Raw genomic sequence first — 26,923 nt, 5'->3', positions numbered from 1 at the left:
AAATGGTTTACCTCCAAACTTAGAGCCCAAGCCCAAGACAAAGCAGACTGCCATTTAACAGACTGCCATTTATAAAATCATATATTTTGGACACAAGTAAATTTTTACAAAATTCTACGAAGTACAATATATTGCCAATGGTTTTTAGATGTCTGCCTTTACATGCACATGAAATGAATATAGAGTTGGTCCACCCTTTGCAGCTATAACAACTTCAATTATTCTGGGAAGGCTTTCCACAAGCTTTGAGTGTGTTTTTGGGAATTCGTTGACCATTCCACTAGAAGCGCATTTGTGAGGTCAGGCACTGATGTTGGACGAGAAGGCATGGCTTGCAGTCTCCGCTCTAATTCATCCCAAAGGTGTTATATGAGGTTGAGGTCAGGACTCTGTGGTCAGTCAAGTTCCTCCACACCAAACTCACCCATCCATGTCTTTATGGACCTTGCTTTGTGCACTGGTGTGCAGTCATGTTGGAACAGGAAGGGGTCACCCCCAAACTGTTCCCACAAAGTTGGGAGCATGAAAGTGTCCAAAATGTCCTAGTATACTGAAGCATTAAGAGTTTCTTTCACTGGAACTAAGGGGCCGAGTCCAACCCCTGAATTCAATGATTTGGAGGGGTGTCCCAAAACTTTTGGCAATATAGTGTACTTGTTAATTATACTATCTGAAAAGGCCAAACTGTTTCTCCTTCTGAAATGTCAACTTTGGTTACCATATGCTTTGGATAGATGTGACAGACTCCCAATCATCATACAAAATGGGTAAATAAATTAAAGACATTCTGTGCATGAATATTATTTATAAACATTGTTTCCCAAGTAACCCCATGTTAGTTGACACTAAAGCAAATTCACTGAGGACAAACAGCACAAACACACGTTTTTCTTCTTTTCTTTTATTGCATAGCATAAATTCCATTAAAACTGTACATCACAAAGGTTGGCTTGGTTAATAATCAAAAGCATCACACCATGAATACTGCTCATGATCACACTTCAACACTGACTTCAGTAGCAATCATAGCAAATCCTTTTTGGAAAGCCTGACCCAGAGCAGATGTCAGTATCAGATAAAAAGGAATTTATTTTTGAATGATAAAACAATGTACTCAAGCAAATATCTAAAAAGATCTATTAAAAACACTAGACTGTCAGGGTACACCATCTCCAAAAATGGTTAGATAAACTGTTGTGATGATGATTTAACTAGATATCTGATGACAATAGTGCAAAAAAAAAAAAAAAAATTGTTTCTATTGCATAGTGGGTTGAAACTAAATGTTCACTTAAAAGGTATCCCATCATAAATCACAGACTTAGTATAAACTGACAGAAAAACTGTTATGGAGTGTGAATTTAGTTTTCAAGCTACTTCAGCTGGAATTACTGTATGAATTTATACAGAACAAAAAAACAACACAGAAATAAGCTCACTACAAACTAATCAGTCAAACTAAAACTGTTACATAAAATGAGGGAAACGCTGATAATGTATAAATTAAATAGACCAACAAATAAATGTTTGAAAACATGACACACCTTCATTTGGTTTATAAGCAACCTTGCTTAAATGAATAGCTGTTAATCCTTTTGTAAACATTTCAAAAATAAATTTCTACTCACCTATGGTTCCAGTTAGACAGGATTAGTTTCCCAATGGCACCAGCGTTAAAATTACCCAAACTATGAACAGAGAATGTTTAACCTGACAATAAAACTAACCCTGACATGTCCTTTATAATATGAATTTGGACAGTGACACTGTCTTAGAGCTCCCAAGAATGCAAGGCAACTATGTACATAAAATAAATAACAAATATATAAGGTGAGGAAATAATCATTAAAACTTCCCTTAAATGGTATGACATAACACTTCAATCCCAGGAAATAGTATAACTTCCAGTCATGTGGACCATTTGCTCTCCCTGCTCTTACTAAGCGAGCAAACGCAGAAATATCTGCAATTTGTTTGACTCTTAATATTAAAGCCTCCATGGAATTACAATAAGCAGTAACTGTAAAGAATGACACACATGTCCCTTAATCCTAAAGCATTCATGACAAAACCACATAACACTCAGATACACACTGCTACAACACGTACTCAGTTTCGAATGTTAAATGCTTTAGATTTCCTTATTCCAGTCAACATAGGTGGTTTGATCTTTGGTTTATCTGCAAAAAGCTGTGCCTCGCTCTCTGTGGTGGGGAAGCGGCGAGAGTAGATGTCAGGATATTCCTTCTGAAACTGAGAAGAGAATATTTTTTTAAATCCCTGGTGCATGCCTATAAACACAAACAACCATTCTGATATTTACATTGTCAGTAAAGTACTATGGAAAATGCAGTTGTAAGGTCATTACCAGTCTGAGTTTCTTCTTCTTCTCCTTGACTGACATGCCTTTGTCCTTGATGATGCTCTCCAGCAGCTCTGCAACAGCTGCTTGAGACAATGACAGCTTCTGCTCCTCAAACTCCTGAGTGCTGATCTGTTTGCAGAATGAGTAAGTTGGAAGAGGGAGTCTCTTCTACGAGGAGCAAAAAGAATCTGATTAATGTACGTCTTAAAAAGGACAGAATCGTTTCCTATTACAGAGCCATCACTCTTTTGCTGCCAAAACAGCCCTGACCCATCAAGGCAGGAACTCAACTAGATCAGGGGTTCCCAAACTTTTCAGCCCACAACCCCCAAAATAACGGTGCCAGTGACTCGCGACCCCCACTATCCTCGGAGATGGTTAAAATATACAAATGTTGCACGCAATCGTGCACACGCACCAATTATCCTATCCAAACACGAGACAACACAAAAGAGCACAACAAGGGAATGGTTGTTTGTTTAGTTAGGACTTTCTTTTGGCCTTGTAACTCTCGCTCCTTTCCCCTGAAAAAATCTACTGGTTTAGCTTGGTGCTTGGTTTTCAAGTGTTTGTAGCATTTTTACAGGCTTTAGGCCTTCATAATAGGTGAATCCATACTGGATATATTCCTCTCGATACTTTCAACACTTAGAGTAAGGCTGACCCGATTGCTTATGGATGTCCTCTTCATGCACACGCCGGTCTCTTTCCGTACCTGAGGTCGATGGCCTTTCTGCCGGTGGTGCTTTTCCGCTTTCCTCCACTGGCCTCCCTGTGTTGTCTTTGGTCGATATTAACCAATGTTTCATTTTAACAAAAATCTCCTAAACCTAAAAAATTATCTACGTGCACATGTCTGAATGTTTAAGATGGTGCTGTAAAGTGCTGTGTCGTTAATCTCTCATAATCACCTCAGGGGACGCGATTGAATGGAAAGAAAATCGAAAGGCTAATGGCTTTTTTATTTGCATGTTTTTTTATTGTTACCATTAACTACAATTTTTGTATCTTTTGTTAGTTATGGATAAAATATATTATTTCTAATAGTTTAAAAAGTTTATTTGATTTCTGGAAATCATCTCACGACCCTTTCCTAAAACCCCTATGTCACTGTTGTTTGCAATATATACATTATAGACTTGGCATCTAATTGTTGATTCAGAAAGCTATTGTGCCAATAGTACAATATATAAAAGAATTCTATATTCTTTTAACTATTTCTGAGGCAGAAAGTTAAAATTCAAAACATGACTTTCTTCCCTTTCTACCTCCAAGAACTAACAGTGGGATTGAAAAAGTCTCACCCACTCATTTCTGCCTGAAGTAAAAAGAGAAAAGATGAGATTCTTCACCTGGGATCTGAGGTAGGTGATATGTTGTTCAACAGCATTACGCAGGTACACGGGCACCTGGAGAACTTCTTGATGATGATCTATTAAAAACGACAGCAGCCTGGTGGCCAAGAGCTCATCCAGATCTACTTCCTCCTCACAGCTCAACACGCAGCGAGAGAAAGTTTGCACCAGCTGCATTCACACACACAGAGAAAAAGGGGCACACTGTATCGGAACATCCCATAATTAAACAAGAATATAATGTGTTTATGAAAGGCAGAGAGAGTAACTTATTTCAAGTATAAGTGTAATCAGTGACAGGACACAGTTGTTCCTTACCAGTGTACGTGTGCCAATGGTGTCATGCAAACGAGGCATGTCCACATTCTGGCTCATGCGCGAGATCATGCGCAGGAGCAGCTGTAGTTTGCGGCGAGAAACCGGAGGAAGGAGAAGAGTGCAGAGCTGCAGTGCCTCGATGGCAAGGCGCTCCAGCGCAGGCTGCAGCAAGCCTGTTAACCACCCGAGTCAAAAGATTTACAGTAATGTACAATGCATAAGGGCAAACACAACAAAACTAGAAGTAGCAGTCTTAGTTTAGTCACAGATTCACTCCATGCATGCACTCCATCATTCATACAAACAGCTCAAAAATAGAAATGAAATCCTTTATTTTAGCACACATCTTTGATTTGCATGATCTCTCCACACACACACCTTTTTTTTTTTTTTTTTTTTTTTTTTTTTTTTTAAATAAATCATGGGATCCTGAACATGAAAATTAAAAGCACTTTAAAAACACACACACTCACAGACAAGATGAAAAATCTCTCTCCATACATCAAAAAGTTATGATGTATAAAAAAAAACCCTTGAAATCAGACCATTAACAAAACCTTCCCCTCTAATACTCAGTCCAATACCCAGTTTAAAACCAGATTTGAAAAACAGCATGCAAAAGTGAGAAAATAAAGTTCAAACAAACGCTAAAAGATGTTAGATGCATGCATGTTAAAGGCGAGGTTATAGACACACCAAAACAAGCAGAACACTCACGGTGCTATGGACAGACACATGCAGGCCTTACTTTGCTCAGGACTCAGGCGACGTGCAACAGAAGACATTGAGGGACGAGACGGCGCAACAGGCTTGCACAGATCCAGAGAGCTTTGACAACGTCTGCTATTGCTTGGAGCTGTGCTGACATCCAAGCAACTTCCATGCAAACGAACCAACCCAGGAGCTCTAAGACTAACCGTAGAGGAGGACAAGTCCGGTCTCATGGTAATTTCTGCTATTGGAGCATTGATGCTAAAGCAACTTGCTGACATTTCTCTGTGCTCCAGTATATCAAGACAGTTTCCGATGCTTCTGGGTCGAGGCCTGGCAGATCTCTGGCTGGTAGGCTGACAATCTGAGGACAGTTGAGAGCTTGAGCTTTGAGAAGTCTCTATACTTGGACAAGTCTCACTTGGAGAGGTGTTACAGGATATAGAGGAAGAACCTTCAGGTTTAGGCTCCGTATCTGCTTGAGAACTTCCTTCAGGGGAGGAACCGTCAGTGCTGTTAGTCCTCAAAGACGCTAGACTTTCAGCAGACCTGAAGAGCTCCCATTTTGGGCACGAATCTACAGATTCATCCAGGATTCTTTCCAAAGAGCAGCTCCTGCGTGGAAACCTGCTAAGTGGACGTCCATTGGGACGCGCCCTTGAGCCTGCAAACTGGGTTTTAATTTTAGTAGCAAACACCTCTTTCATGGGGGACTCAGTCTCCTCAAAAGACTCCTTTCTTATTAAACTCAGCAAGAGGCACTCGGTGGATCTAAAAGCGTTGGCAGTGTTCAGATGAGGGGCTTTAGCCGGCTGCGGACAGCTCGGCTCCTCCAGGTTTTTACGTTTTCCACGCTGAGTACCGGGAGCAGTGGCATAACCACACAAAACTAGCAAAGGATCAGACAAGACAACATCAGCAACAAACAAGCAGGCAAGGATCGTGGGAGAAAAAAAGGGAAGTTTTTAGGAGTCATGGTACATAGGAGGGTTAGTCTTTAAAAAGTACACAACAACACAAAAGCACCGTTGCAGGAATAAACTATTAATGTTGTGTAACTTGAACTTTCTGCTTTAAAGTGAAATTAGGAGTTGCATATTAGCCATTATTTCATCCCTCTTATTATAATACTGTTTTTGGCCCTTGTGATTACAGCCAATGCCCAAATACATAGCTGGACATGGCATGGTTATTATATCATCATTATTATTTTTCCATATGTTATTTATTTAATATTTAAGGTTTTCTCAGGACTCTACACGTTACTCCAGTAGTAAAGGAAATTTCCACCCTGAAACACCGACATATTTGTGATGTGCTTTGCCAAGCTAAATTCTTTGCCTATTCAGCATTTCTGCTCTTCCTCTAAAAAGTTATTAGGAAGTTAAAAGCAATTTTTTTAAACAAATCTCTCAAAAAACAAACAAGAATGAGGTTCTCTTCTCACTCACCAAAGTTCAGCATCATATTAATAAAAAACCCAATGCAGAACTAGGAAACGACAGCAAACAGTGGGCTCAAAGGCTCAGAATGCAAAGCAGTTATATCAGAGTGTTACACTAAGGGGTCAGCTAGTTAGCAATCGAAGAGATATCAAGAATAGTGGCTTTGATTGAGGATGGTGGTATTTGCGTAAAAATTATCTGTTGTAGCAGAGTGTACAGGTAGGAACAGACTAAAGCTCTGGTGTCCCGGTCGGTTTAGTTGGATATGAAACAACTATCAATGGACAGCCAAAAGGATCCTGGGTAAAAAAAAACAATCGAATCAATACTGAATTTCATTTCATAAAATAAATCTTGGATAACATGAGTTATCACAGTGTTGCTTAGAAATATTTATATTCAGCATGGATTTTTCCATGTGAGTACAAACCAGACTGGAGAAAATTAGGTTTCAGTATAATCTATTTCAAATAATATGTACGAGAAAATCATTAAAATATTTATATCATCTGTTTTACATGTGGGGACTGATCAGTATCACATGGCTATATCATTATTAAACAACATTACAAATTAAATCCACAATCAGAAATTCTATCTAGTGTGTAAGCCAGTGTCAGAAAAAAAGGAAGGGGTCTGGGAATTATCTGTTTAATTCTGCCAACTAAAAAGCTTCCAGATTGCTGATTTAGAGGGATGAAATGCTGATGTATTATTTTCATGAGTATAAAGCACCATTTAGGTAGGTTCCCCTTATTCTGCAAAGGACATATTAACAGGACCCAACAGAAAAATTTACGACTGAATCCTACATTACAACCTAATATTTTGAACGGTATAGAAAAACAACTGGATAAATAACTATTTACTCAAAAAAATCCCAAGTAAGTTTCATACATACCCAGAACATTAACAAACAATTCATAGTACTGAAAGGTCAGCATTGGCTGGGGAAGACTGTGAAAATAGTCAGACACTGATTTGAAGACGTCCCTCTCAAAGCCTGGGTAAGATGGCTGGTCAAACTTTGGCCCTTCAGAATGCAAGGAAGATACAAATGATTACAAATACAGAATGAGAATACATGCAGCATATCTCCCATAACTAAACATTATTCAATGTGTTGAGCATTTTTTGGTCACACACAGGCACATTAACTGATCTAACTGCATAGCAATATCTTTAGCCCCCTAAAGGCACATCATGCTTTCAACACCACCAATTAAGCAAAGGTAAATGTTTTTCACTGGTTATTTTTTGTGTACTCAAAAGATTACAATTACAATTGTACTTACAATTTGCAAGACATTTCATGGCTGACAAAACCCAGTGTGGCAGATCCTCTGTAAATAAAACCATTGTGACATAGGGTTAAGCTGAATCACATTAAAAACTTAATCACAATAACCATCCTTAAGAAATGGTATTTAAATATTACACAAATTTTCATACCTGTCTTATCTTCTAAGGTAACAACTCCATGCTTATTTACTTTGGTCATGTTATACATGATGTAGTGAGAACTGACTTCTGCTGGATTTAAAACATCGTCCAGAAATGGCGAACCCAACAACTTCTGCAAACTTGTTGAAAAAATTAAAAAATAAAAACCCTAATTATTTGGCCACTTTCTTACACATTCCTTTACAGCATAGTGCAACACATCACATTTTAAATGAATAAAATAAACTGAAGCTTACTGTGTTAATGTTACGTTCTTCCAAATATCCTGAATTTCCTCCTCTGTGATTTCTCTACAGTGTTCAGCTTCTTCTAAGGGGCTGCTGGAAACATCTTCTACAGCTGGAGCTATATTTTCCTTCAGGAAACAATAAGATTTGTAAAACTATTCACATGGCAAGTCAACAAACCCATAGAGTCTTTAAACACTTACTTGGATTTCTTTGTCAAATTTCTTGGAACCTCTCAATTTGAAGAAGCCCTCTCTGTCCTTCAAAGACAAACTCTTTTTCCTTGTGCCTTGAGAAGTGGCAGGGATCAGCTTCAGTGGTGATGTTGGTGGAAACCTGCAAAACATTTCAAGTAAATGCCAAGTAATTAATCTGTTTATTAATCTTCAGTGACCACTTTATTCAGTTCAAGGCCACAATGGATCCGGAGTTTATCCCCCCCAAAACTAGTCATTAGGCAGAAATACATGCTGTAAGGGACCCCCATCTATCAGATGGCATCAAGCGCACACACACACTAGAAACTAGGGATACGTTATTTCACCCGAAAGGTAGAAGAATCCAGAAAATCTGAAGGAAACCCATGCTAAGAGAACATGCACACAAACTCCATACTGTGGAGCCACTGCACAATCCTGCTACCCATGCCAAACTGAGAACATTTACAGTGAGAAGAGCACTGCAACATTTACCCCAGTTCTGTCTGTGTGGAGATTTGCATGTTCTCCCTCTTTCATGTACTTTTGTCAGCAAGCCTAAACTGTCCCCATGTGTGACTAAGGTATGAATGAGTGTGCAGTGTCTCATCCAGGGTGTATTCATGCATCATAGGCTCCTTATACACTATTTTGCCAAAGGTTTTGGGACACCCCTCCAAATCATTGAATTCAGGTGTTGTTTTTCAGGGGTTGGACTCGGCCCCTTAGTTCCAGTGAAAGGAACTCTTAATGCTTCAGTATACCAAGACATTTTGGACACTTTCCTCTCCCAACTTTGTGGGAAGGGTTTGGGGATGACCCCTTTCTGTTCCAACATGACTGCACACCAGTGCACAAAGCATGGTCCATAAAGACATGGATGACGAGTTTGGTGTGGAGGAACTTGACTAGCCTGCACAGAGTCCTGACCTCAACAAGATAGAACACCTTTGTGATGAATTAGAGTGGAGACTGCGAGCCAGACCTTCTCGTCCAACATCAGTGCCTGACCTCACAAATGCGCTTCTAGTGGAATGGTCAACGAATTCCCATAAACACACTCCTAAAGCTTGTGGAAAGCCTTCCCAGAAGAGTTGTTGGGCGGCCTAACTCCATATGACATTCATGTGCATGTAAAAGCAGACGTCTCAAAACTTTTGGCAATACAGTGTACAGTACATTGTGACTTTGTCTAGGATAAAAAGGTTTGTGAATGTGTTCAAATCCCAGCACTACCAATCTGACACTGGTGGTGATAAAGGAGATAAATGTAAGTCACTCTGGATAATGACTGTAATGTAAATGTAAAAACACAATTTATTAATTTGGAATACCTGTAGAGGTGACTGTTGTCCTCCAAGTCCTCCATACCCCATCGTCCTTTTACATCCTCGATGACGTGGTTTTTTAAGAACTTCTTTAAAAGCTGGACCGTCTGCTGCCTGGTCACCTCGGGCCCAAAGTTGCAGTTGTTCCTGAGAAGGTCGTGTAACCAGTCCACTGCTGCGGTGGCGGAGAAGCAGTTTGGATAAGCCTTTAAGTGCTGACGATGCTTCTTCACAGGCATCCCAGCTCGGAAAAGCTTGGTCACTTCATTCCACTGTTTTTAAAAATATATATATATTAGTTTAGATTCACAAATGACTAAAGTTAGAGGAGTTTGATGACCTGGCTTGATGCTTTCCACGTAGTTACCCTTTCCAGCGCAACACAACCGTCACGTGCATAAAGGTGTTAAAGGGAAATTAGTTAAACAAATAAAAGCATGTAAGAACAGCATATAAGAAAAATCAGCAAAGCATGTAAAAAATATTTGGATCAAGGTGTTTGTTTCCCTCTTACCAGTTTAGTGGCTCGATAAGGACCTGGTGTGATAATGTGAGAATCCATTGAGTCGCTGGCATCCGAGACAAAAGGATCCTCAGCGACACATTCAGTAAAATCCTAGGTTTATTTTACGCACAATAAAGCATACCATCTACAAACCTAAAGACAAAGACAAAGCCGTGTTACTTAAACCATGAAGCCACGCAGCATCAACACAACACGCCAGGTACTTTTCACACCGGATCAAATGTTTGAAAAGAGTCCTCTGCGCTCGCGTGCATTCTGATTGGAGCGTATGTTTGGACACGTGACAGAATTTCTCTCCCATAGAGATTGAACACAAGCGTGCCACCTGCTGGACGCGTCGTGAATTACTACCTCCGTGCTGGTAATTCAGTAGAGGAAGGTTTCCTACGTGTAACTGTTTTTATTGACATTGTTAGACATTTTTTTTGCAGTCAGTTATTCAAGCTATCACAACCACAATGGGGCACCAAGGTAATGTTTTAACGGGCGCTTTTTACATTATTAACTTTATTAACTGTTTCCAAGGCTGTAAAACGGTCCACGAACCTGGCCTATATTTTTAGACTGGGTGGTATTCACGTTTATAAAGCCTTGTAGCCAGGTAATATACACCGATCAGGCATAACATTATGAACAGTGCCAGGTGAAGTGAATAACACTGATTATCTCCTCATCATGGCACCTGTTAGTGGGTGGGATATATTAGGCAGCAAGTGAACACGTTGTCCTCAAAGTTGATGTGTTAGAAGCAGGAAAAATGGGCAAGCGTAAGGATTTGAGTGAGTTTAACAAGGACCAGATTATGATGGCTAGACGACTGGATCAGAGCATCTCCAAATCTGCAGCTCTTGTTGGGTGTTCCCGGTTTGTAGTGGTCAGTATCTATCAAAAGAGGTCCAAGGAAGGAACAGTGGTGAACTGGCGACAGGGTCATGGGAAGCCAAGGCTCATTGATGCACATGGCAACAGACGATTTCTGGAAATGTTAATGCTGGTTCTGATAGAAAGGTGTCAGAATACACAATGTATGATGGGCCAGAGCTGTTTTGGCAACAAAAGGGGGCCCAACATAATCTTAGGCAGGTGGTCATAATGTTATGCCTGATTGGTGTATATTAGAGAAGCAATGTGTCGAGGTTTCCCTCCTGTGTAACAAGCCATAAATCATTACACAGTATTGTGGATAGCTGATCAGGCTCATAATAGGCAATAAAGTTGTCACAAGTGTACTCAGGCTAAACATTCCCATGTACCAGACCTTTCTGCTGTAATATACTGTAGTTGTCAATTCAACACCAATTCATAGTCATTCTGTGTAGAAAAGGTAACAGAACCTATACTTCAGAACAATCGTAAAACACTCTTGGAAATCAGTTTTTCTAAGATTCAAAATGATATAATTATTGCAGATTTATTGCAGATTTATTTTATAATACATGGTTTCAAACTTTGATCCCTTTTAACAGTAAATAAATTCTACAGATCTTCTGACTACAGATTTATTTAATGAATATATGAATTTAATGAATGTACAATAAGGTTTAATCTTTTTATTGGAGCCATACAGCTTTTTTTTCCAAGTTGATGTAATTTATAGGCTAACTTGTTATTGAATGATTGAACTTTGGATTAAATTAGTTCATGCGAGGAATGATAAAAACTGTCTGATATCTATAAGAATTCTAAATATTAACAATAAAGGGTGGACATTCTGGCATACTAACTAAAAAATAACAATCACAACCCCTTTAGCTACACTTCATGGACTCCACTTAAATATTAAATGTATATAACCCTCATTTTAATTAACCTCAGTATTGCCCATATCTCATGTGTAACATTCTAGGGACAACATCTAGAGACATTTTTATAAAATATTTCCCTCTTATTGCCTTCAGCATAATATCTCTCTTTATTGGATCTCAAACTTTTTTTGTAGTCAGGGACTCCTTTAACAATAAAACAAAATTCCAAGGAACCCATCAGTACAGATTTATTTCCTGAACTTGTTAATCTATAACACCATTAATTATTACCAACCACACATTTAATTCTGCATTCGGTGATTATTTTTAGACCAACGTATTTGTCTTTCACAGTGTAATTTTGCATTTTTATTTCTTTACAGGTTCTCTTTCAATTTTGATGTCCCAGTATTACCCCGATGTAGTGTTTTTACTTCTTAATGTTAATAAACCTAGTGCCCATACAATGGGCAAATACCAAGGGAAATTCCACTTCTGTGTGTGTGTACACAATGGTTATGATAAAGACATGGACATTAACCTTGCCATAGATATGTCTTCTGAAGGTCTTAGAGAAACATTCATCTGCTAGTCCTATTATGTCGTATTTAGTATATGGTGTGTGTGTGTGTGTGTGTGTGTGTGCGTACTGAGGTGCATGGATGACTGCACCTGTCTCACAGTACTACAGTCTCAAACTGCATAAATATATGAGCTCAGCGCAGCATGGGATAAAGGAGGAGTCACCCTGGTTAAAATATAATTAAGAGCCGAGTATATCAAGCTGACTTACAGATAAACATCCATAAATACAAGAGAAGGCTCCTACTGTACCGTAAGAGATTCTGATCTAAGGTAGAGTGTTTTTACTTCATACTTTCGATCCCTAGTTTAATAATGTTGAAAAGTGGAAGAGATTAATTTGTCTGTATTTGTGAAGAGACTGAAGGTTTGAAATACAGCCATTATGAATAGATGATGATAGATAATAAATTATAATCTGTAAAATATCTATATAATAATAACAATAATTTCAAAAAATGATTATTATATTAGATATTAGTCCAGATCTATTTTACAGTCAAACAGCTAAAATATATTCATGTAAACAGATTATGTGCAATTGGCACTTCAAATGTGAAAAGGGTTTGCGGTTAAAGAACATTAAGAACGGTTTAAAAAACACACACAAAGTAATTATGAGATAAATACATGCATAAATTCGGGCAGATACAAGTCAAGAGCATGACTGTTGGTTTCAGATGGACTGGCTGGAGTATTTTTTAAGTTGTTGTACTTCAGCTTTTCAAATCATTTTAGTTATCAGTAAAGGTTAAAGTGCATAAAGTGGTCTGAAATTTGAGCAGATAAGACTTGCTAATAATTGTGCATCAGATAAATCAGGACACAATAAGCAAGTGATTTTTAAAAACACATCAGTCATTTTTAGATGGGCAATCATATCACATTGAATTTATATTATGAAATAGGGCTGTGCAAAAGATCGAATTTAAAGTTGGATCGCGATTCTCATTCAGGTCGATCTCGACGATAAGCTAAGGGCATTTTTTATTCGATATGGACAGGTCTAGCAGCCAGACCCCGCAGCGGAAACAGGGCGGGCTGAGCACTACCATGTATTTACAGTTACCGCCCACTTGTTGAGACAGCGTGAGAGGAGGCAGAGTTAGCCAGCCAGTTCGCTGCACTAAAAAGAAGAACAGGATGAGTGAGGCTGGGGACATTCGAAGTGATGAACATGGGAGCAAACTCGTTTTACCCTCTCAAGACAGCATTGTTGATAAAACTTCCCAGGCTACATCAGTAGTATAGAAATGGTTTGGTTATTGGAAAACTGACGCGGAGGAGATCAAACCAGTCTGTAAAATATGTAAACGGTCAGTGTTAACAAAGACGGGTAAAACAATCAACCTGTTTAATCACCTGAAAAGATACTACCCTTATGAACACAAAGTGATCATGAAAAACCGTGCTGTCTCTACCTCAGTTAACGCTACCTCCTCGTTTCCATCCGACAGTGCGAGTGCTAACGTTAGCTTTGCTAGCACTAGCAGTGCTTCACAACACCAGCCGTCAATAGGGTCATCGATTGCTGCCATCACACCTTATGATAAACATTCAAAACGGGCGAAAAATATAACAAGCGCTGTTGCATATTGCATAGCAAAAGACTTGATGCCAATAAACACTGTGGAAAAGGACGGGTACAAAAAAAATTAATCAAAGTGTTGGACAGCAGATATGAACTCCCTGGCAGAAAGTACTTCTCCCACACTGCACTGCCTCACCTATATGATACATGTCGGGCAAAACTTGAACGTGAGCTCCAGAATGTAACCTATTTTGCTACAACTACAGACATTTGGTCCAGTCGGACATCTCAGCCCTATTTAAGTCTCACTATTCATTGCATAGACGACATGTGGGCTTTACAGAGCAGGTGTTTGCAAACACTATATTTCCCAGAGGATCATACTGGTGACATAATAAGCCAGGGGCTGGAAGATGCTTTGGTGTCCTGGGGTCTTACAGAGGATCGTCAGGTCTGCGTAACAACTGACAATACCGCAAACATGGTCAAAGCCACCTCTTTAAAAGGTTGGACAAGACTGCAATGCTTTGGGCACTGCCTGCATCTTGCAGTTGGTAAGTAATATACATATCTGATATAATTAAAATAACAAATATGTGTAATCCAATGCTAAAAGATAACCAATGCTTTAAAAAGTTATAATAAAAACTTTATATAATATTTTGATGTAGACTCTTTGTAGTTTGTATTAGTAGTACATTGTACAGTGTGTAGTCTAAATGTATCCTATTGTTTTTTCACTCTTTTTGCAGAGGGAAGTCTGAAGGACAAATGGGTTGAAAGGGCCATGGGTGTGTGCAGAAAGGTTGTTGGTGCCTTTTCTTTTTCATGGAAAAAGAAGAAAGAACTTGCTGCTGCTCAAGAGGAGTTTCAACTACCAAAACACAAATTGGTAACAGAATCACCGACTAGGTGGGGGTCCCGCATTGCAATGGTGGACCGAGTGTTAGAGCAAGAGAAGCATTGCTAAGGTTTTATCTTCTGACAAAAAAAAAACCCGGCACCTACCTCCATCGTGGCAGGACACAGAGGTCCTTGAGGCTGTCCACAAAGCCCTAAATCCTCTTATTGAATTCACTGATGCATTGTCTGGTGAGCAATATGTTAGCGTATCATATATAAAACCTGTGCTTCACCTCTTTAATCAGGAGGTTTTGAAGCCAGCAGATGACACAGACCTCACCAAACACATCAAGAATACTGTCACAACTTACTTAAATCAAAAGTATGATGACGCTGCCACAGACCATCTTCTCAACATTGCATCACTTGTCGATCCACGCTTCAAGACCCGGTACATTCAAGATGAAAAATTAGAGACTGTAAAGAGCACAGTAGTTGTGCAGATGCTCAGTGGAAACTCAACTCTTGCATCCAGGTTGGATGGAGACAGTAGAGAATCTAGAGATGATAGTTTAATTTTAGCTACACCAGCCGAAGTCCAGAAAAAGACACTGGGAAGCTTTTTCAAAAAGTCTGCGTCTAAGGTCTTGTCCTCTGCCCTAACAGAACAGCAGGTTCTTGAAGCTGAACTCAACAGTTACTTTCTGGCTCCATATGTAGACAGCAAGACCAATCCCCTGGAATGGTGGAAGGTCCATTGTACAACTTACCCTAGAGTGAGCCTCCTTGCAAAACTATACTTGTGTATTCCTGCCACTAGCTCACCCTCAGAATGTGCCTTTAGCACAAGTGGCAATATTGTGACATGCCACAGAGCAGCTTTAAAGCCAGACGCAGTGGACAGATTAGTCTTTCTGGCCAAAAATCTGTGATTATTTTCAAATGTGCATTGTAATTTCAAGACAACAGTAGTTTACAATGTTTGTACAACTTGCACTTTCTTTTATAGTCTTCCTTATTGATAAATGTAAAGACTTTTTTGTGTGTTTACCAGTACTTGAAGACTTAGTCTTTCTGGCCAAAAAATGTGATTGTTTTTCAATATGCACTGTAAGTACAAGATTATTGTAGTTTACAATATTTGCACTTCTTGTCTGAAGTTCCCTGTTCGAGAAATGTGAAGACATTTTATTTCTTATGTTAACCAGTACTTTAAGTTGCAGTGTTTATCTGTTTAGTCATTTTATTAAACAGATTTTCTAAAATTCTATCTAGTGTATCATCTTAATCCTAATTATTGCAACAGTACTTATTACTATGTTTATTTATAAAGCTTTGTTTATTTATAAAGAAAAGATAGATCGAAAAAAATCGAGATCGACCAATATGGGGAAAAAAAATCGTGATGAGATATTTTGCCAGATCACCCAGCCCTATTATGAAATGTTATTTTCTTTCACTTCACAAACTATTGTCACGTCACAAGCCATTCAGTTCCTGTTTGTAATTAATACAGTAATATAAAAAATATAAAACAATATATGACAGTACCAACAATATCTCATCATAGTGTATCATGACACAATTAAGCATGATATCAATATTATATCATTATATTGCCCAGCCCTTTGCCACACTGTCACACAATTTGTGGGCATTTTTCCTTGGTTAGTAACTATATCAATTTCCCATGTAGGGCAACAGAAAAGCATTTATCCTGTTGTCTGTAGGTCACAAGTTCAAATCCAGATGCAATATAAAATGAGTTGCTGGGTGTTATGTTTAGTTAAAAATTGCCTTGCTTTTTTCTAAACCTAAAAGGAACGCCTTTAATACACATTTGGAAAATGTTTTAGTGTTGATTTCATTTTAAATGAATGTAAAATTAATTTATCTTCTTTGCTTTACAGATGAAACCCCAAGTTCTAATTTTTATTTACTTAGGAGGATCCATGTTACACTTTGTGAAATGTTACAGCAGTGGCCATTTTATTGACGTGCCCGATATTTGTCAGACTATGGCAGTTAAGCACGGCAGCGCTAAGCCTCAGGAAGGTGAATCACCTTATAAAATTGACCCAGATAATATCACTGTTGTTCCTGAAGATGTGGGAAAACCCATTAAGGGTGAGTGTATTTTTTTCCTCTCTTTTACTGCCAATAAATGGTTCTTTAAGGCCGTAGCTTTAAGGCCTATCCTAGCATTTCAAGGCATACTATTATATTATATAGTTTTCATTACTAACTCCTCCATTTGTTCCATTAACATTAAACATGGCTGAACTAATATTCCCAAGAAAACAGCTCACACCCAAAAAGAAAATGTATGTCCGTCCCATCACAGTGTCACAAAATTATCATTTCATCACCATTTGCAACTTCATTACTTTGTGAATTTAATCTAGCATTTATCCAAACTGTAAGACATTTCTATGTTTATATTTTTATCATATTAACTGACACTGAGCTGTAACAAAGTTTTAATGGATAATAACAGCTAACCACACAGATTCAGGTACATTACAGAACTAAAGAGCACATTGTAAGGCGATCACACCTGATTGTTGTTAAAAATCTTTTCAAATTTGAAAAGAAAACAATCAAAAACAATCAAAATTGTTTCACCATACTACAAATGTGGTATGAAAAGAAAAACACTTAAAATGCTTCTTTTAGAATGACACTTGGAAACATAAGATAATGACTTGTGTGATATGTGTGAACATTGTCTCTAATATTATATTTTATTCATTTTAATTATCTTATTTTTTGTCTAAAGTAACACTGAGAGCTGATATAGGTGAATCATTCAACGGTTTTATGCTGGAAGCACGAAAACCAGGTGACACAAATCCTCAGGGGACTTTTTCTTTGAAAGAAGAAAGTTTAACCAGACTTCAAGAATGTGATGGGATAAATGTAAGTGTCTTCCTTTTCACTTTTCCAGGAGCTTAATAAACCAATATGTAATGTTGTGATCAGCAACCTTTAAAATTCTTATCCTACAGTAGTGGTCCAAAGACTCTGCTGGGCTTCACAATAGAAGGAAGCCCTTCAGTTAATATACTATTAGCAAGTAATCTGTTTTGTTTTATTTATTTATTTTTTTGTAATAATAATTTCTTTTTATCCACTACTATATGTATGACATAAACATAATTGTGTCTGTTAATATATTTTAACTTAACTAAAGAAAATATGCATTTACTTATTTAATTTGAGTGTCACTGTGTGTAAGTTTTATTATAAATTGCAAAATAAATAATAGTTGAAGTGTAATATGGGCATTTAAAATACTTATGTTCTTCTTTACCAGGGTAAAGCGGTAACACAAACAAATAACAGAAAAAAAACTTTAATCACGATCACATGGAGTGCTTCTGAAACTGGAATATATTTTTTCAGGTTATTTCTCTATTTCATTTTAAACATAATGAATTTAGAGAAAAGTTGGGATTAGTGTCAATTATGTGCTTTTTCAGGGCTACATTCACTAAGACTTATGACATATTCTGGCTCACTAAAGATGTCCCTAACACAACCCTGGCACCACCGACAACCACCACCATAATAATGTCAGGTATGTCAATACAGAGCAATGCCACAACACCTACCTCTGCAGCCGTATTTATACCCAACTACCGTACCACCTTATTTTTAGTCACTAGTTAGACCTGTGACTATTAAATATCAAAAAAAATGGCTGCTCAGTCAGAAAGTCACAATATATCTGAAGACTAGCTGTGTTTTGATATAGTATTTTACAAAGATTTTTAATGAGAAACCATTGATTGGCTTATCTATACTTGAAATACATACATAAATATGCTTATTATACCATAGATACATATCAAAATAAGTATAATGGTTTGCCTTTGTAAAGACAGAATTAGTGGAATGGTTAGATATTGTGTTATTAAAATTTTTTAAAAATTTAATACACAATATCTAACCATTTTAATCATTAACCATTTTAATGCCAAATATGTAAAAAAAAAAAATGTTTGTGTACACTTGGCATATCTTATAAGTTAAAGTTAAATGAAATCAATTTTCAAAAATATGTTTGTGTTTATAACTTTTTACATTGTAGCTTTAAGAAGAAAATATTTCTTCACAGTTCCATATTTAATTTGACTGTCATTATGTGTTATTTTTATTAGAAATTAAGAAATAGAGAGTAGTTCAAGTGTAATGTGGCCATTTAAAGTACTTCTGATTTTCTTTACCAAGGAAAAGCAGTAATACAAACAAATAACCAACAAAAGACTGAAATCATAGGGTCATATGGAATGCTCCTAGTAGTAGAGTATATTTTTTTCAGGTTATTTCTCTATTTCCTTAGACACATGATGAATTAGACAGATTTGAAGAAAAGTTAGGATTAGTGTCATTTCTGTGCTTTTTCAGTGCTACATTCACTAAGGCTTATAATATATTCTGGTTCTCTAAAGATGTCTCTTCCACAACCCTGGCACCACCGACAACCATAACCAAAATGAACTCAACCTCAGGTATGTTAATACAGAGCAATCTCACAACACCTACCTCTGCAGCCGTATTTATATTCAAACTACCGGACAACATTATTCTTAGCCACTGGTTAGACCTGTGACTATTACAATACAAAGAAATAGCTGCTCGGTCAGAAAGTCACAATATAATGCCAATGGTTTGCTTTTGTAAGCACATAGAATTATTAAAATAGATAGATATTGTGTTATTAAAAATTGTATTTAAAATTAAGTACTCAATACCTATTCATTTTAAAAATTAACCATTTTAACGCAAAACCTTTTAAAAATATTTGTGTACCCCTGGCATATCTTATTAAGTAAAGCTAATGAACTAAAATAAAACAAATATGTTATAATAAAAATAGTTTGCTGAGGTTGTGTTTATTTCTTTTTATTTCAAAAAAAGATAAAATATGTAATTTGGCCTGGGATGCTTAAACGTTTTGAACTGTACAGTGAACTTGTAATGGTATTAATGATTATAATTCTTTCAATAAAACCATCTCTAATTTCATGTTTATATGGACAATAAACCTTCTCCAAAAGTAGATTGGGTATGTAGCTAAAATTTCATTTATTTAAATTAGACAGATTTTGCTAAACAAATCTTAGTATTTCTGTGCTTATTTAATTTTAAATGAATTGATTTATTAATTGACAAATCAACTGATTGTGCTTGCACATTGCCTAGTCTCATATTACTGTCACTTATATGTTGTGCATATCCAGCAGTTAAAGCATATGGTCAAATCAGCAAAATGTGGAGTCACTTTCATGATGATCATAAATCACTGATTCTTGCATGTGAACCTCAATGCTCATTCTGTCAGACTTAATAATTAATAATTTAATAATAATTTTACATATGAACAACAACAATAACTAGAATGTTGCATTTCCAGAAGAAAATGTGTGTGATTGCGAAAAGCAAAGCGCTATGTTGCTTAAACTATTGCAAGACATTGTCAAATAATATATAAATACAACTCCGACCGGGTCTCCAGCATGGGAGGCAGGCGCTCTAACAACGTGCCACACTGCAAGCCATCAACAGCACTCGCAAGTTCACCTATTAAGATGAGGCTTACATGCACAGCACCTAGCGCTAGCCTCCGTTACAACTCTACAAGCTGTACATGCTTAAACCACTGCAAGACATTCTCAAATAATATATAGATACAAATACCGTTACAAATATAAAAGCTATACGTTCTTATATTGCAAGACATTCTGAAATAATATATACAAACTAAAGTCACAGTTAAAATATGAAGTCTAAATGGACTAGTGTGTGCACTAGGAACAGTTTAAAGACGATGTGTCCTTAAAAAAACACAGACACACACACACAGACACACACAGTATAGGTCTAAAGTCTGTAAAAAATACATTTAAAAATTCATATAAAATAAACTACAATACTTATCAGCATGAAAAGTAATAGCACACAAACACAGCAAGCACAACATTTTAGCGTTGGACCCATGTTTCTAGCTATTATCGTTTAGGACGATATGCAATCACACTAAATAATAATAATAATAATAATAATAATAATAATAATAAGTAGTAGTAGTGATGATAAGCAATCACACTAATAATAATAAGAAGAAGAACAATCAAACATACATTCAGATTTTTAAGTAATACAATACATGCAAATAGGCTTAGGAATTTTAGCAAGATGAGTAGGTCTTGCCAGGTATCTGTTTGGGAAGTTAAGTAGTAGTATAAATTGTCACAGCAGCTCCCATTATAGTTGTGGTTCACTGCATGAACTCCACATCACCCTGTGTTAGGTTAAGAACTGGAACCAGATTACATGATGAGTACAAAACTTATTGTCATGTGCATAAACAGTGCTTTACAGCCCACATAGCAGACGGGTCTGGGCCAGATCTGGCATTAAGCCTGAACTTGAGTTCTGGCATGATAAGTGGTATGTCAACCAGATGCGGACCAGGTCTGGCAGTGATGGCACTGTTTATATGATGGCATGCTAGATGTGGCCCGGTTATGGTTTGGTTTATGTGGTGTGGCCCGGAGCTGGCTTTGTGCTGGCCCATGTTTGGCCGTCCAAAGGGCCGTCATTCTTTGTGGTATGTGGGCCGAATGTAAGTGCATTGTGTGGGCCAGATCTGGGCCAGACCTATTTTGCTATCTGGGAGATCTATATACAAAAGAATATCCTGTGCTATTCTTTTATACTACTACTCTTTACAACCGTGTTGAGAAGAAAAGCATCTCAGAATGCACAACACATGGAATCTTTAGAGAGATCAGCAGAAGACTATATTAGGCTTCGTCTTTGTCAGCCAAGAAGAGGAATCTAAGACTACACTGAGCAGTGGACAGTCTTCACCTGACTGATTTTAATGAGCCTATATCTTCTGTATACCCAGATTCCTATAATTGCACAGCTGTTATTTGCTGCTGCCACATGATTTGATGATTGGCAGTGTACATGTATTCCCAATAAAGTGGACAGTATGTATATAAACAGCAGCGTACGGAAAACCCGACCACATTTTTGGATTCAGGGGTAGTGTAGTCGAAAAGCCGAGATGGATCAGGTGGTTGTGTGTTCAAATCCTAGCCCCACCACCCGGCAATGGTCGGGTCCTAGAGCATGACCCTTCAGATTAGTTTTATCCTGCATTAAAGAAATGTCCTGGATTATGTTATTTTATACTATGTAAGATATTATGGTTCACAGCATTTTACCAGCAACTCGTGTTGCCATTAAATTACTAATTAAATTGCCATTAAATAAAATTTACAGTGTGTAACGTAAAAAGTGATGACAGTTAATGTAGGGAGGAAGATAATAGAAGGAATCGCATCCACAATTGAGATTTTTAACCAAAATTAAGTGTAGGTGAGACATCCAGCTTTTTCCCCTTATTCTTTCTTTCTGGAAACTAAAAAAAAAGGAAGAATGAAGCTAAGCAGAGGAACTAGCTCACTGATTCCAATTCAGTATTGAAATGGAAAGAGCATATTTATTTGCTATATTTCACATTTCAAATTTTAAAGCAATAGCAAGCACCAATAAACTAGTCCTAAAGTATTATTTATGTTCCTGATCATCTCAGCATGCTGACATAATTGTGTCATTAGCATTTATGTACTTTGATTTGCTCTTTTGACTTTTTTGTATTGAAAAGGTGTTGTCTATTTATATTTGATTTATTGGTTAATACTTGTGTTTTCTTTTTTTCTCTCTGTCCTTATCTTAGATTTCAATATCTCTCACTCATCATGTGATCGCTTACTCTGCACTTGCTGAGAGCAGTCCTTTACTAGTGAAAGATAGCGTATGTGTTTGGACCAAGGTAAAATCTATAATACTCTAGTCTTTAAATATCTTTACTTTAAACATTACATTCCACATTTAATCCAACAAATTATTTAGCCCGAGTTAATATTAGAAAATAGATTACATGACATGCAAAATGATTCTTTTGCATACATAGATATTGGAAATTCAAAAACTTTTTTTTTATTTAACAGGTGACATCATTTCTGTCTTTGGCATTTTCACTGGCTGCATTCATCCTCTCAATGATAGACACTGGACAAGTAAGAATATTGTGTATCAAATGTATTCCAGCTAGTTCCAGGTGTCAGAGTGCTAGAAATTTCAACCCACCTGCACTCTTAATGTTCTAATCTGCCGCATCAACTTTAAATAATATATAGTCATATTTCTAGGGTTTTGAATACAAAAGGTTACTGTTAATATACACTGATCAGGCATAACATTATGACCACCTGTCTAATATTGTGTTAATCCCCCTTTTGCTGCCAAAACAGCACTGACTGGTCGAGGCATGAACTCTACTAGATCCCTGAAGGTGTGCTGTAGTATCTGGCACCAAGATGTTAGCATCAGATCCTTTAAGTCCTCTAAATTGTGAGGTCGGGCCTCCCTGGATCGGACTTGTTTGTCCAGCACATCCCACAGATGCTCGATTGGATTGAGATCTGGGGAATTTGGAGGCCAAGTCAACACCTCAAACTCATTGTTGTGCTCATCAAACCATTCCTGAAAAGCACTTTTTTGCTATGTGGCATTGGCATATTAACCTGCTGAATTAGGCCACAGGCATCAGGGAATACTGTTTCCATGAATGGGTGTACATGGTCTGCAACAATGCTTAGGTAGGTGGTACGTGTCAAAGTAACATCCACATGGATGGCAGAACCCAAGGTTTCTAACACATCAAATTTAAGGACAAAATGTTCACTTACTGCCTAATATATCCCACCCACTAACAGGTGCCATGATGAGGAGATATTTAGTGTTATTTACCTGTCAGTGCTCATAATGTTATGGCTGATCGGTGTATATGAAAGATGTACTGTCTGTGTGTTTACATGAATATGTACATGTACAGGTTGTTGGCAAAATTCTGGCAGGAGTTGTAGTAAGCCTGAACTTGGGCCAAACCATTCTAATATTCTTTCTCTGTGGACCGAGCCATAAATTGTGAGTGTTTCCTTAAAATGTTTCAATGTGACACTGCTAGTTTATGCACACTGTAAAAATTAAAATTTAGTGCCATCCAAATGTATCTCGTTCTCTGGCTTTACCTATTTGGGAGATTTATACTTGTCTTTTTTCCAAAAATGAAAGAAAGATATATTTTTTGTTCTAAATTTTAGAAGGAAGATTTTCTTTTGTGTTCTCAGAGTGGCTATATTCATAAACCTTTGTTTTACAGGTAAGAAAGCCTTTTTTATTTTAAAGAAATACATATGTAGCACAATTATCTTACATACTGTATATATCTTGTAAAAATGTAATTTGGTCTTTAACCATGGTTTTATTCACCACTACTCTATACTCTATATACTCAACTATTCTTAAATAGTTGCTGCAATATATGTTGGTATTGTGGAGCACTACTCCGAAAACCTCTGCATCTGGCCCTCTATATTGATGGGAGTTTATTTAGCATGCCACTTACTGTCATATCCATTTTTTATATTTGTGGAACTAAAACAAGAGAACACACACCAAACCACATCGAGCCGACGGAATCGTAGGGTAAGATTATTTTTTTTAAGTTTCCGCTCCAATATTTTTTTAAGTCATGCTTATGCTACAAACAATAAAACTATCCTTTTTTCTGTGGAGTAAGATAACGACCTGTAAATTTATGCTTTTATGGTTTGCTTGATAGCAAGCACAAATTACTTTGTTAACCATTACCTATCTCTCATATCTCTTAGCTCTGTACACTTAGCCTTCCTTTTAAGAGAATGTTGAAATGCTAGCATAAAATAACACATGTTTATGGTGTCCTTTTTGTGTTTGATACAGGTTTCTTACTGGTGTACCGGCTTGGTCGTGTTTAGTTGCATGAATGTAGCATTGACTATAGCTTTTGTATTAGTATTATTTTTGTGTGATTAATACCTGAAGAGCCCAAGACCATGATATTTTAATGATGTGTATGATGTTTTAATTATTATTATTTTTTAAATTTCATATATCTTTGGGGTGAAAATGCAAAAATATAAATTGATAATAATAGTAAAAGTAACTATTCATAGTTTATTATTGATTTTATTGCTTATGATGAGTGTAGATTTTGTATTTTAGAGAAATATCTATCTTTATTTTGAAAAAAGAGAATCTACAGTCCCCTCCCACAGTACTGAAATGGCAATATTTTTTGTTATAGACATTTGGGATTGAGATTAAGCGATGGATATAAAATGTTAGATCAGAATTTCAGCTTTCATTTCCTGATATATACATCTAGATGTGTTAAACTACTTAGAACATGATGCTTTTTTGTTTGAACCCACCCATTTTTCAAGTGACCAAAAGTATTGGAATGCAACTGATAGGTGTTTCTTGTTACTGTGCCCTGTTACATTGAATATTTAAACAAATTAATAGCTATGTCAGTAAAGATTACATATATATGTAAAGTTAAACCAAAATGAACACCAGAGAGCTGTCTATTGGAGTACTTTAAGCCTTGGACAAGCATTGGGCATAGCCACTACAACAAACATTTGGAATGTACTGAAAAAGAAAGAAAAACAATGGTGTACTAACAACCCCACATCGAACTGGTTAGAGCCAAATGCAACAAAAGAAAGTCTAAACAGATGTAACAACAAAAACTCTGATGTCTCATTTGTAGTAGTGGACTTAGATCATGTCTAATTCTCTAGAAGTAAGGGCTGCTGTTTGGAAAACTCTTTTTAAACGAGGCTGATAATATTTTATTGATACTGACCAAATTCCACTGTGCTCTGCATAATAAATACAGTCACTTCAAAACACTAAAAAGTGTTTAGTGCAATTCAGAAAGCTTGTACCCAGCATACAATAGTCAGGGAAACAGTCATAGGGTGTCATGCTGTCACCATATTCCTGGTTTCCACCTAGGTGATATTCCCCTGAGCTGCTAGGATGATTTATGTTTTTTCTGCAAAAATTATCATATTAGATTATTTTACTGTTTTCAAATTTGTCCCACCATAAAATTGTCATTCCTGCCCTGTCTTCCTGTAATGTGTAACAAGATTTGAGAGAAGCAATCTTTTAGTCCTCCATGTGGATTATTTTAAGCTCCTTTAAAGGTTTGTTCATATAGACTTTATAATGTTAATGTCCAAAACATTTAATCAGATGTATATTAATTATTTTGGGACATATTTTGAGTGAAAATACTATTTGTAAAATAAACTCTTAAAAACTTATTTTGTGGAAATCAGGTAGCAGTCCTACATAACATGTTTTATGTCTTTTTTGATTTCACAAATTAAATATCTTAAATCCCAAATGAGTGAATATTTCTTCACTGATTGTTAAAATTTTCTTGTTATAATGTAGTATCTCTCAACTGAGTTATTCTTTGTTTAATGTACATTGATCAGGCATAACATTCTGAGCACTGAGAGGTGAAGTGAATAACACTGATTATCTCATCATGGCACCTGTTAGTGGGTAGGATACATTAGGCAGCAATTAAAAGTTGATGTGTTAGAAGCAGGAAAAATTGGCAAGGGTAAGGATTTGAGCGAGTCAAGGGCCAGATTGTGATAGCTAGACAACTGGATCAAAAATCCAAAACTGCAGCTCTTGTGGGGTGTTCCTGGTCTGCAGTGGTCAGTATCTATCAAAAGTGGTCCAAGGAAGGAACAGTGATGAACCAGTGACAGGGTCATACACAGCCAAGGCTCACTGATGGGCGTGGGGAGCAAAGTCTGGCCCGTGTGATCTGATCCAACAGACGGGCTACTGCTCAAATTGCTGAAGACGTTAATGCTGGTTCTGATAGAAAGGTGTCAGAATACACAGTGCATCACAGTTTGTTGAGTATAGGGCTGCATAGCCGCAGACCAGTCAGGGTTCCCATGCTGACTCCTGTGCACCGCCGAAAGCGCCAACAATGTGCCGAGAGCATCAGAACTGGACCACAGAGCAATTGAAGAAGGTGGCCTGGTCTGATGAATCACGTTTTGTTTTACATCACGTGGATGGCCAGGTGCGTGTGCGTCACTTACCTGGGAAACAGATGGCACCAAGATAATTGATGCTATGTCTGATAACCATGGACAAGAAATCCCAAGTATCCATGTATTCTGAAATGCCTCTTATAACTCTTCACATTTCATATTTGTATGGATGTAATTATCACAGATATTTGGGAAAACTGACCAGCACTGCAGCATCTTTAAATGCTTTCTGAAGATTTAGTGTCTACTCATAAAAGAAACTGCCTTTTTTCATCCTAGAACTA

At 37.1% G+C, this 26,923-nt stretch overlaps 1 protein-coding gene and 1 long non-coding RNA gene across 8 annotated transcripts; one reads left to right on the top strand and one right to left on the bottom strand.

Annotated features, from left to right (window-relative positions):
* Positions 1 to 904: 904 nt before the first annotated feature.
* Positions 905 to 10,174, bottom strand: depdc1a (DEP domain containing 1a). 2 transcript variants are annotated; one of them, XM_058390767.1, is made up of 12 exons: positions 9,925 to 10,174; positions 9,417 to 9,682; positions 8,089 to 8,221; positions 7,895 to 8,013; positions 7,647 to 7,777; positions 7,490 to 7,537; positions 7,096 to 7,227; positions 4,787 to 5,638; positions 4,039 to 4,211; positions 3,718 to 3,891; positions 2,369 to 2,533; positions 905 to 2,253 (listed from the first exon to the last, which is right to left on the bottom strand). In XM_058390767.1, the coding sequence occupies exons 1-12, from the start codon at positions 9,970 to 9,972 to the stop codon at positions 2,110 to 2,112; spliced, it is 2,385 nt and encodes a 794-aa protein (XP_058246750.1). In that variant the 5' UTR covers positions 9,973 to 10,174; the 3' UTR covers positions 905 to 2,109. The 2 variants fall into 2 exon arrangements, with proteins under 2 accessions (XP_058246750.1, XP_058246751.1); XM_058390768.1 differs by lacking the exon at positions 4,787 to 5,638.
* A 2,254-nt stretch (positions 10,175 to 12,428) lies between these two features.
* On the top strand, positions 12,429 to 25,389 carry LOC131353295 (uncharacterized). 6 transcript variants are annotated; one of them, XR_009204607.1, is made up of 12 exons: positions 12,577 to 14,348; positions 14,547 to 16,764; positions 17,417 to 17,556; positions 17,954 to 18,042; positions 18,120 to 18,217; positions 19,092 to 19,151; positions 22,394 to 22,489; positions 22,668 to 22,736; positions 23,555 to 23,646; positions 23,823 to 23,881; positions 24,032 to 24,207; positions 24,484 to 25,389. It is a non-coding gene; the product is annotated as an uncharacterized LOC131353295 (long non-coding RNA). The 6 variants fall into 6 exon arrangements; XR_009204608.1 differs by having other exon boundaries at positions 22,971 to 23,646; XR_009204606.1 differs by lacking the exon at positions 12,577 to 14,348 and adding an exon at positions 12,429 to 12,536 and having other exon boundaries at positions 16,548 to 16,764; positions 22,668 to 23,646.
* Positions 25,390 to 26,923: the final 1,534 nt, after the last annotated feature.

Source organism: Hemibagrus wyckioides, linkage group LG05 (assembly GCF_019097595.1).
Source record: "Hemibagrus wyckioides isolate EC202008001 linkage group LG05, SWU_Hwy_1.0, whole genome shotgun sequence".
In the NCBI taxonomy this organism is placed as follows: Eukaryota; Metazoa; Chordata; class Actinopteri; order Siluriformes; family Bagridae; genus Hemibagrus; species Hemibagrus wyckioides.
This window is presented reverse-complemented; position numbering and strand designations above follow the sequence as displayed.